Here is an 11,220-nt window from a genome sequence, read left to right as displayed (position 1 = left end):
ATTCATTTACAAAGAGAACTCATCGAGCTAATGACCAGCGGAGGGTTCGAGCTAAGCAAATGGGCCAGTAACATTTCGAAATTGTTAAATCAATTTGAGGAAGTTCAGTGCCAAACTGCTGCAGTAGCTTTATCCTCCTCAGAAGCACCCATGATCAAGTTATTGGGAATGCAGTGGATTCAAAGCAGTGATGTTTTCACATATGAAATCACGCCGCCTCCACGAATCTTCACTAAGAGGGCAATCCTCTCCGCAATAGCGCGAATTTATGATCCACTCGGCTTTCTATCGCCCACAGTGTTCTATGCCAAAACAATATTACAAGACGCCTGGAAATCTTCTTGTGGTTGGGACGAATCGGTACTGCCTCAACTTCGTCTGAGATGGCTCGAATTTCTAGAACATCTTCAAGATATTCCTACTGTCCGCATCCCTCGCTGTTTTATTCCCGTTGGGGGCGTCCCTTACATGATTGTCGGTTTCTGTGATGCTTCCCAAAGGGGCTATTCCGCAGTGATTTATATTTTGACATCCATTGATGAGATAAACTACGCATACCTTCTAAAGGCAAAAACAAAACTCGCCCCTATCAAATTAATGACGATCCCTCGGCTAGAACTCTCAGCTGCTCTTTTATTATGCCGCTTATTCAATTCCTGCCACAAAGTCATAACCCGGCTCGAACTGAGGGAAGCTCATTTCTTCACAGATTCGAATGTAGTATTAGGATGGCTCAGGACACCTACTGAGCGTATGAACGCATTTGTAGCTCATCGTGTGGTCCAAATACTGGAAATCACAGACCGTTCCCAATGGGGACACGTAAAATCAGAAGAAAATCCTGCAGACTGCAGCTCTAGAGGGCTTTTACCAATAGAATTGATAAAACACAACTTATGGTGGAACGGTCCTGCATGGTTGAAATACTCGAAGGACAAATGGCCCGATTCTTTCATCCAGGAGGAATATCTACCAGAGATCAAGTTGAATTCAAGGGAATCATTCGTCACAGTTAGCACCGAAACACCCCATCTCATCACATGGATGGAGCGCTTCTCGTCATATCCTAAACTTATAAGATGTACATGTTACGTCCTGCGATTTCTCAAGCGTACTAGACATCAGCCTGGAACTTCTGGAGCGTTCACATTGAAGGACACTCGAGAAGCCAACATTGCTCTTCTACGTGTAGTTCAACGACACCTCAAAATTGACAAGCGCCATTTACAATCATTAAATGCCTTTCTGGGAGACGACGGCTTGCTCAGAGTGGGTGGTCGCCTTCAACATTCCCATCTCTCCTACAATGCTAAGCACCCTATAATCATCTCTGGCAAATCCCAATTCACCAAAATTCTTATTGACCACTATCACTTGGTTAACATGCATATGGGACCGACAGCTCTCCAGGTCTAGTCCTACCCTAACTCCTCCCTACCAGTTTATGAACAGTCCTCATAAACTCAAAAAATTTATATAAATTCAAGACACAATTATGTAAAAGAATAAAATGAAACAGTAATAATAAAATAAAAACTGAAAGATATACATTACACAACTTAATACGAACACCTCCACTGTAACTTCTGTGACACAGACAGCACAACACTAAATAAAAAAAAAAAGAAACAAAACGTTATCTTTTACTGCTGTATTTCCAGCTTAGGAAACTTGAGCTGTTCTATATGAACCGTTCTCCGTTTTTTGGAACCTTTGACACTCTCTATCGTGACTAGGTTATGCTCTCTTATTGTAATCACCCTGAATGGTCCCTCGTAGCTTGGAGGCTCTTTAGTCCTGTTAGAACTACCCGTGCCTACACCGATTTTACCTACAATGTAGCGGACGCCCTCATTATGTTTCCCTACGCGTTTAGCCTTTTCCCTCGCAATTCTCTTGCGCACCTTGTTCCACGTTTTTCTTAGTGCAATCCCATTACCAACGGTTTCTTCCCCAACGATCGGCGTATTCGAAAGAGCTTGATGATCACAGTGATCCAGATGTCCCATAAGCCAAGAAATTTCAAGAACCATTATTATATAAAGTTGGCTCATTTTCAATTTGGCTACATTCAGATTTCAATTATCAACAAAATACGTTTTCAAAAATGAAATAAAAGAAATTCTCAATGTTCTCAACTAAACCACCACCAAGCCAAACGTGAATGCCCAACCTACTAAATCAAAACAATAATGAAATATGAAAATTTTGCTCCCACTTTAGAGACAAAAGTTACGACGGTAATGAAGCCACAAAGTGTACTCACTTATTATTTTTCCTTACTGTCCCAACTTTGTGAAAGTGGGGATCCAAGTTAAAGTCTATAATTTATGGGCTGCTATTCATTTCACAATTTCAGAAGTCATTATTTTTTTTCTATTTCTGTCTTTTCTAAGAGCTGTGTTTGTCCACTAAAATGTTTTTGTTTTCCAGAGACATAACTCAAAATATACTGTAGCCTTAATTTCAAAATATTCCTGCTCTTACTAAATAAAATCATTTTTTAAAGCTTCCAATTCAGATCTGAAGACAAGGAAATTGGGAGATGTATGAAAAATAAAATAAGATTGATTAGAATGTAAGCGTTGATTTGTCAATGAGAATGCTAGAAATGTGTATAGATCTCTTAGCTAGGAAAGAAGAGACAACACAACAATAGGGTAAATCCTCATGTCATTAGGAAGAAATGTTTCTCGAGATCATTTCATAAACAACTGCAACTTATTTCAAAACCATTTTAATCATATATGACTTGAACGTAGTACGTTTTTTGAGAATGGTCCATAAATAACTATTCCTCCTCTCATTAGGTTTTTTTGTATTAACATACGGCATTTGGTATATTTATTAATAGAAAAGCAGAAGATATTTAAATTTAATATCCAATAGTGACCTGATCAATTAGTCTTTAATATTTTTTGTTAAGTTCATTAATTCGCTTCGGGAAAACGATGTTTTCAAAGACGATAGCGACTTCTGGAGAAAGAACTCAGCAGCACTCGGATTGTCTGTTGGAATTTAAAAAAACATTGGAAATAAAAATTCTTAAAAATAATTACTTAAGAACTGGTCATACATTACATAAAAAAATAAATAAAAATGAAATATGGTCCGGTCGAGGTTAACTAAAACTCAAATAGTAATAACTATTATTACTAATTAATTATTATTAATTTATTAATAATAATTATTATTATTAATTGAGCCGACGTTTCACCCCCAAGTAGCAGGGCTTCGTCAGGGATAAAAAAGATACAAACACTTAACATAAGTAAAAAAGTAAATGAAAAATTACAAGGGTATACAAGGAAACCTAAAAATTAAATAAGAAAATAAAAGGTTATAAATAATAAATGAAAACGGAAATAGTAACAGATAAAAAGAAGAAATATAAAAGAAAATACGAACTAAGGGATGAAAAGGGGAACATGATTAAAATGGAGAATAAAGGAAGAAAATGAACGATACAGAATTCATGCCTGTTTTGACAGAAGTCAGAGTGAATCGTTTGTATTGGGAGGAGTGGGGACTGGCAGTTAAGTACGTTACATTTATTCTATGAAAATCCTTACGATATACTATTCCCACCCTGCCTCTTGGCTTCAAGTCCCAATACCAAATTTCCTACCTTATTTCTTAATTAAAAGACCCTATTCCTTTTTTACACCGTTTACCGGATACCTTGTTCTACCCCATATTGCAATTCCTTTTATGTCGACGAAACTAAGAATCAACTTAAGAACTGCATTTCCAAGCACAAAGTTCTATGAACTCCTATAACCCATTTGCCTCGAAATTATCAGAACACGCTTTAAACCTAAATCATGCTTTTAATTTCGATAAAACTTCAATTCACAACTACTGTCCCCAACCGTAAAAACGTCAATCATAAAGTCGATAAAGACTGCATCTCCCTGACATACCGACACATTTGAACCTTATAAAACCCTCATAATGCTCCTTTCCTCTACGTTCTGCATTTCAGAAGCCCAATTTCCTGTCATGTCTTTTATTCTGGTTTTACTTTTTAAATTCTCAACCCATACTTAATTTAATTATATTTTAGAGTTACTATCCTTTCTTTTTCTTTTATATTTATGTATCTTATTTTTAATTTATATCCATATGTTACCAGCTTAAGTATAATTACATTGATTAATTTTTCTATTATATAATTTACAAACCTCTGTATCCCTATTCAATTGGTATATTGTCTTTCTTTATCATTTATATTAATTGTATACCATTTTTTGTTACCTATTTCTATGTAATATATTTAAATAAGTATATTATCAGTTATTTTTTACCTAATTTTAATATTTTCTTTATTTTCTACACTGTTTACTTTAAAATTATTTTCAAATGTAACGTACTTAACTGCCAGTCCCCACTCCTCCCAATACAAACGGTTAACTTTAATTTTGACAACTGTCAAAACAGTTATGAATTCTGTCTCTTTCAGTTTCTTCCTTTATTCTTGATTTTATTCATTCCTTAGTTTGTACTTTCATTTATGTTTCTTCTTTTTATCTGTTACTATTTCCGTTTTCATTAATTGTTTATAACCTTTTATTTTTCTTATTTAATTTTTAGGTTTCATTGTATACCCTTGTAATTTTCCATTTAATTTTTTTGTGTCAAGTGTTTGTATCTTTTTTAGCCCCGATAAAGCTCTGCAACGTGAGGCGAAACTTTAGTTCAATTAAAATAGTTATTTCTATTTGAGTTTTATTTGACTGCACCCAGACCATATTCCATTTATACACCCGGTCAATCAGCGATCTTCCAAAAAAACTAAATGTATAAGATGTTCAGTGATTAGATATATATGCTGATGTAAGTCACAACTTTGATTAATTCGTCGAGTTTTAGCGTTAACAAAGTTAATGAATGACAAAGTAAGTATTAATCTCCTGATTCTTTAGGAAACTATACGCTTCAATTTCTTACAGAGTGACCTGTCCATCAATTGACATTTGGGTATTTCTCCATCCTCATCATATTGGCAAACTATTGTCCACAATCTATTTATTAAAAGTAAAAACTTATATTTGGTCTTCATAATTTAAACTTTTCCTCAAGAGGTGTTCCTTTTATGAATTAAATCTTATTAATTTAACAAGCCAAAAAGATATTAAAACTAAAAATATTTAATGGAAGAAATCATAACGAAGCTTTTACAGCCAACTTGAACAAAATAAGAATTTCAAACTAAAAAAATATTATGAAGGAGCCAAAAATAAATATATTACAAGAGAAGTAACATCATCTAGTTGAAAAGATACTCAAGGAAAAGAAGAAATAAACTAATATGATGAAAAAATTACACTTCAAAAAATTCTAACATAAAAAGTGAATAGTCGCATTATTTTAAAAAAATAATACACACGGACTGTCCTTGTAGCACGTCGTCCGAATCAATACGTGCAAAATTTATTCAACTGTAATCAATTCTTCAGTTAACTGGTTTTATCAACAGGAAATAAAAATAGATTAGGTAATGAGAATTTAGCTTTTGCTAATTTTATCCATAACTGTAAAACAAAAAAGTACATCCATCAAAATTCTAAAAATATCAACATGCTATATAAATAGGCATTATTTGTGGTGTGGATAAAACAAAAATAAAACTAAGGAAAAACGATTTGAAATTTAAAAAGGAATGTTGAACACCTTCAGAGCAAGGTACCTCACAGCTCAAGGGCAAGAGAAATATTTCTCAATTGAAAAAAATAAATATGTTTCCCAATAACTGTGTACAAGACGGGGGGGGGGGGATTATTGTAGCGGCTAGGGGGCTTTGCACCCTAGGCCTTCATTGATAACGGCTGATAAACGTACACACAGCCCCGTAACTTTGTCGACCAATATCCTATAGCTAAACGTCAATGGGAGCATCCTTATGTCTTCCGACTCATTACATAAAGGTAAAATAGGTCATTTGCACAAGGCTGTTTGGTCTGGCCCAGTTTTGAACCGAAAATCAATTCCATGCCCCTTTATGGGCCTCCTAACGGTGCCTTTTATTGTCTCCTTTCCAAAATATTTATTGTTTATAACCACCTTCATTTAAAATTTTGTTGAATATAGAGGGACCGCAAAAAAATAGACAAGCTGATAACGACTGATAATAACGCTTGTTCGTTAAATAATGATTTGGCACAATAATCAAGGTATATTTCGTAATTCATGTTCCATATTATAAATATGAAACAAAATCTTAATTAATAATAACATTTAATAATTATTGATAAAAGATCAAACATTGAAGTAAATAGGAGTAACTATTCACATCATGAATTCAAATGATATACTGATAAAATAATGTATTACTCACCACTTGTCCTGAAGAATCTCCCATTTTTCCAAAATTATGAACAACTAACAAATAATTTCCATTTAAAACACAAAACGAAAGCAGGGCGAGACATTCCCCAGATCATAGTCCCATTTTACTGCTGTAAATTCAAGAGACACCACTGAAGACTAAATCTACAGCTTCCTACTTCTGACAATAGAGAGCTGCACGGATTATTATACTTGTCGCTTGTTTAATATATATTTTTACAAAAATATTACGCATAATTTGTCTAATTAGTGTTTTTAAAGTGAAATAATAAATATTCACTTTATTTAAACAGAATATACGAATTAAAATTTGAAAACTAAATAATTTCTGTTAACCTACATAACCTTCATTTATGACGATTTTCTATTTTAAGTACTTATATTTGTAAAATTAAAACCTTCTAAAAGTCACAGTATTTTTTTTTCACTATTCATTAAAGATCCATTGTTACTTGAGAATATATATCAAAATTTTGACGTATCAAACATATGACTGTAATAGTGTCCATGGTTGCCATAAAATAACAGTTTATGTGTTTGTAGTGTTTTTAAGATTAGGTAATGTTATTGTTTCTAGTCGGTTTGCTGTGAATTGGTGAAGGAAATCCTTTATGGTAAGTTTGTTAATTTATTTCATGATAATAAAGATTTGTTTTGTTGTCAAAATATAAACCGACCGCACCCACGCAATTAGTATATTAAGATATGATTAATAGTAATTCACTCAGTCTATTTTTGTTTGATATTGTTTCTGAGAAAAAAACACGTTATTCTATTATGTTTTGTACTTTAACTGGACCTGTAACTTCATCTGTGTATGTTTATTTTCTTCTCAAAATCAAGGTGAATTTTGCTGTTGCTATTCTACAGATTTTAGTTATTGATGTAAATAAGTGGTCTATTAATGTCAGTTATAATCAGTAATGTTATTCTTAAATCTTCAATTTGTTGTCATAACCTTACTTTTGAATTTTAATGGACTATCTATCAGTTTATCATTTCTCATCTATTTGATACCAGTTTATTTATTTGTTATACTTTAACAATTCTTTTGGTTTAGATAATTTTTTAAAAAAATATTTATGGAAGTCCTAAGATCCATTAGTGTGTATCAGCTTAAACAAAATTGTTAAGTAGAAAACAATGAGAATACTGAATTATATAATAGTTATCTTGTCTGTAGGCTTCTCTTCTCCTTTCTATAGCTGTCAACTGTGCTCTATGTAACTCTTTTTGTTTTTATTTGCATTTTAAATATAATGCATGTTGGTTTCAGCTATAAGAAGGATTTTTCTTTTCAAATTGGTCTTACTTACTGATAACTTTGTCTTTCTTGCTATTATAGTTTAATAGTAAGGGATTTTGCAATTATAACCTAATCTATTACAATCGACAAATGAAATCGTTCAAATGATACTTATGTTCATGTCCCAGTTATATTAATACAGTCTGTGTACTTCTTGTTTACTTATTTTAACGATATTAATTGTTATTGATGATTATTCTCTCAGCAGAAATTATTGATTTTATATATTTATTTTATTTTTCCCTCCTTAGCTAATAGTTTTGCTTAATTGAGTTATATAATATATTAGTTTGTTATGTATAACAGTACTGATTAAATGTTTATTGTTTTATTTGCCTCTTAAGAAATAAACCTGGTGTTGTAATTGTTAATATAATTAAATGGTTTGTTATTCAAGACATACGTTAATGATTTAATTGGTTTAAGTAGAACTTTGGTGGTGTATTGTGTTTATTTAACTCAAATACAAATAATGAAAGTGGGGTGTGAATAAAATGAGAACTCAAAACAGAATATTACTTTTACTTTGACTAATGTCGAATTCTTATTGATTGTTGATATGTTATTTTTATCAAATTTGTAAGTAAGTGTCATTATGGTTAATTTAAATATTAGTTGTTCTGAGATTTAATCTTTTCAACAACTATCGGCTGTTAGTTTTTGCAATGTTTAAATGTTTTCTAATTAAATAACGTGGTATTGTAATTTTTACAATACGAATTTCTTGGCTCATTGTATGTAAAGAATACATTTTCTGTATTTTGCTTATTAATATTATAAAGTTGAATTAATTGTATGATATTTTTTCAGTGTTAATCTAACATATGCAGCAAGTGTCATGTTTTGCCTATAATTAGTTCTAAAAATGATACTTAATGTTTTTACATGTGAACAAATTGTGATAATATCTGATTTAATTTAATAAAATATCATTTTCTTTGACAACAATAAGATATGAGTGAACATGAATTATTACTTTTTAATCAATAATAAGAGTGTGAATGTAATTTTGAATTTTTCAGATAATGATAATACATTTTGATATTGATATCTGCTAACTCTAAGTCTTAAAAACTAAAGTTTTTTTTTTTATAACATATCGTGTAATTATCTCAAAAGATCGATCACCATTCTTGGGGACTTCTATCTGTATTATTAGGAACTGGTTGTTTGAACACATTATTGTTATCCAGAATTTCTTATAGGAATATATTTCATTTTAGGCTCTGATTCTTTTTAAAGTTATATTTCGATTTATGAATTAAGTTAGATTCATTAATCCATTCTTCTTTTTTTTTATTTGATATAGCAAGCATAGTTGATACATAAGTTGTTTTTGTTTTGTACATGATATTAGATGTTACTTACAAAGTTTTATCTGAAAGTCAATTTGACCCAATTTTATTGAATATATTATACAAAAATTGTTATATCTATTTAAAGCTTCATGTTTTTCTTTCTTCTCATATGTGTTTCTTAAAGTAATTTTAGTGATATGACATCATGAGTTCATTAAATTATGCATGGAGAAAAGAATAGAATCTTCTCGTTTGTTAATTATTTTTTAAAATGAAAATATTATGTAAAAGTGTATAAGAAATTTCTAAGTATTTAAAAACAAATTTCTCCTGATTTTGTTCTATTATGACGAAACAGAGTTAGATCTAAGCATCGGAACTTTGGTACTCGAGTAAGAACAAGAAGAGACTGTGTGAGGAGTGAGTCTCACTATGAAACACAACTATGAATATACGTGTGTTTCGTCTGGCTTTTACCATATTCTTGACATGATATATGTTTTGAAGTAATATTCAGCGAGCTTGTAGGGGTTGCACTGCATGAGGAGCTGCTACCACTCAGGTTTCAACATCTGAGGATTTACATTAATTTTGTCGTGAGCCCAAGGAATAATCTCTTTATTCTTCCTCTCAATTTATACAATTGGATGGTAGACTGTAAGGTAATCTGTGTCGTTCTCCTAGTTATATATTTTTGAGTTGATTTCCTTAAGTATTCCAACTAGAGTAGATCTTGTGGGTGACCTAAAAGTTATTAATCTGTCTTAGCCATAGTAAGAAAATTAACAATTAATCAAATTATTCTGTGTGCTCGTTACACATTTAAAATTAACCTCCCAGAAGGAAATATCAGCTTGTGCTGCTCTGGGAGATAATCTTGTAGTGTTGACTTGAGAATCAATATTTTTTAGAAAATAAAACATTAAAGGTAAAGGAAAGATCCAACCATAATTTAATGTTTCTATAATATATCTCCAATAATTAACCTCCAATGAATTACGTTTTAAGTTTGCTTATCTTGGCTGTTAATATATTTGTCCTTATCTTAATGTGTATTTTTGATGACTGAAACTTCCCTAAATTTTTTTTTATGTTGGCAGATGTGGTCATTGTTTAAAAGTGATGGTAATTAGTTAGGTGAAATATTCTAAGGTTTAATATTTTAGGTGTTGTTTTGATAAAAAGTTGTCTTGTGTCTTTTGCTATATAAAGGTATTGAATATTTCTTTTGTTAGTGAATCTGTCTACTAACTGTGTCCTTGCTTTTAATTTCTCTCAAATTTGAGCCCTGACAAGAAACATAAACATAAAAATTACTACTTAGCCATTTATTTTGATGTTGTTTAAGTGATTATCAACATGTTATTTGATGAATATTTTTGCATTGATTAAGCTGAAATATTGGAAACATCTTTCTTATTTTGTTCAGAATGTGTTTTATACACCAAATACATTTTACCTGTATTTTGTTGCAGAATCCATCATTAGAAGAAGGGATGTATTGTGACATTAAGATTATAATTGTATATTTTATATTAAATACAGTTTGTTGTAACAGATCATGTGCATTTAATCGGGGAAGTTTATCTTTTTAAATATTTCACACAAAAATATCTTGTATTGGGATTTTTTTTTTTTTGGAAATATTGTTCATTTAATTCAATTTATTATTATTATTCATTCCCATTAATTTTGTATGTACGAATATCAGTTTAAAATATCTTAGTATTCTGTAGTTGTTTTCTGTCTCTCACCTTTAGTCGCTGTATGCCAAGGTCAATAAAAACTTATTTTTCAAAAGTAAATTTCACATTATTTGCTCCTTTCTAATCACTAACAGCAAAAATTGTGATTTTCAAGCTTACTTTGGGTGGTAGTCCTTGATTTTATACGTATTGTTAATTCTTTGGTTAGTTATGGTTTTGATGTACAGTAACATTTTGTCCATAGATAACATATTGTTTGACATCTTAAACTGTATCATTGTGGACCAATACCTTTGCCAGCTTCTACATATTGAATGAAATGATTTGTTCACTAATTTTTAAATTTACAAAAAGTCATACTCAACATGGGGGACCAGATAGGTGGCAACATATCATTTATTAAATTTAGTTTTATCCTTTGGTAGAATCTGCAGGTTAGCAGTTCGGCTGTCCTATTCATCTATTTAATAACATTTCTCCATCTTTATGGCCTGTCCTATTCATCTATTTTATAACATTTCTGCATCTTTAAGGCCTGTCCTATTATCTATTTAATAACATT

The 11,220-nt window shown here is 31.1% G+C and overlaps 3 protein-coding genes across 4 annotated transcripts in view; 2 read left to right on the top strand and 1 right to left on the bottom strand.

Annotated features, from left to right (window-relative positions):
* LOC136797065 (uncharacterized) overlaps nt 1-1,416 on the top strand; it is a 4,222-nt gene extending 2,806 nt beyond the window's left edge. Inside the window, exon 4 of the mRNA XM_067052558.1 lies at nt 15-1,416. Coding sequence (XP_066908659.1) covers nt 15-1,416 — 1,402 coding nt within the window. The remainder of the gene's footprint in view (nt 1-14) is intronic.
* Nucleotides 1-6,632, bottom strand: part of Pdk1 (Phosphoinositide-dependent kinase 1) — a 256,004-nt gene extending 249,372 nt beyond the window's left edge. Inside the window, exon 1 of the mRNA XM_014435367.2 lies at nt 6,338-6,632. Within this exon, the coding sequence (XP_014290853.1) occupies nt 6,338-6,361 (24 nt within the window). The 5' untranslated portion in view covers nt 6,362-6,632. The remainder of the gene's footprint in view (nt 1-6,337) is intronic.
* Nucleotides 6,633-6,761: 129 nt separating this feature from the next.
* LOC106690046 (myocardin-related transcription factor B) overlaps nt 6,762-11,220 on the top strand; it is a 223,142-nt gene continuing 218,683 nt past the window's right edge. For both annotated transcript variants that reach the window (XM_067052556.1, XM_067052555.1), the window contains exon 1: nt 6,762-6,962. The gene's annotated coding sequence lies outside the window, so the exon portion shown is untranslated. The remainder of the gene's footprint in view (nt 6,963-11,220) is intronic.

This window comes from Halyomorpha halys, unplaced genomic scaffold (assembly GCF_000696795.3).
Source record: "Halyomorpha halys isolate HHAL.00 unplaced genomic scaffold, Hhal_1.1 Scaffold49.1, whole genome shotgun sequence".
Lineage (NCBI taxonomy): Eukaryota > Metazoa > Arthropoda > Insecta > Hemiptera > Pentatomidae > Halyomorpha > Halyomorpha halys.
This window is presented reverse-complemented; position numbering and strand designations above follow the sequence as displayed.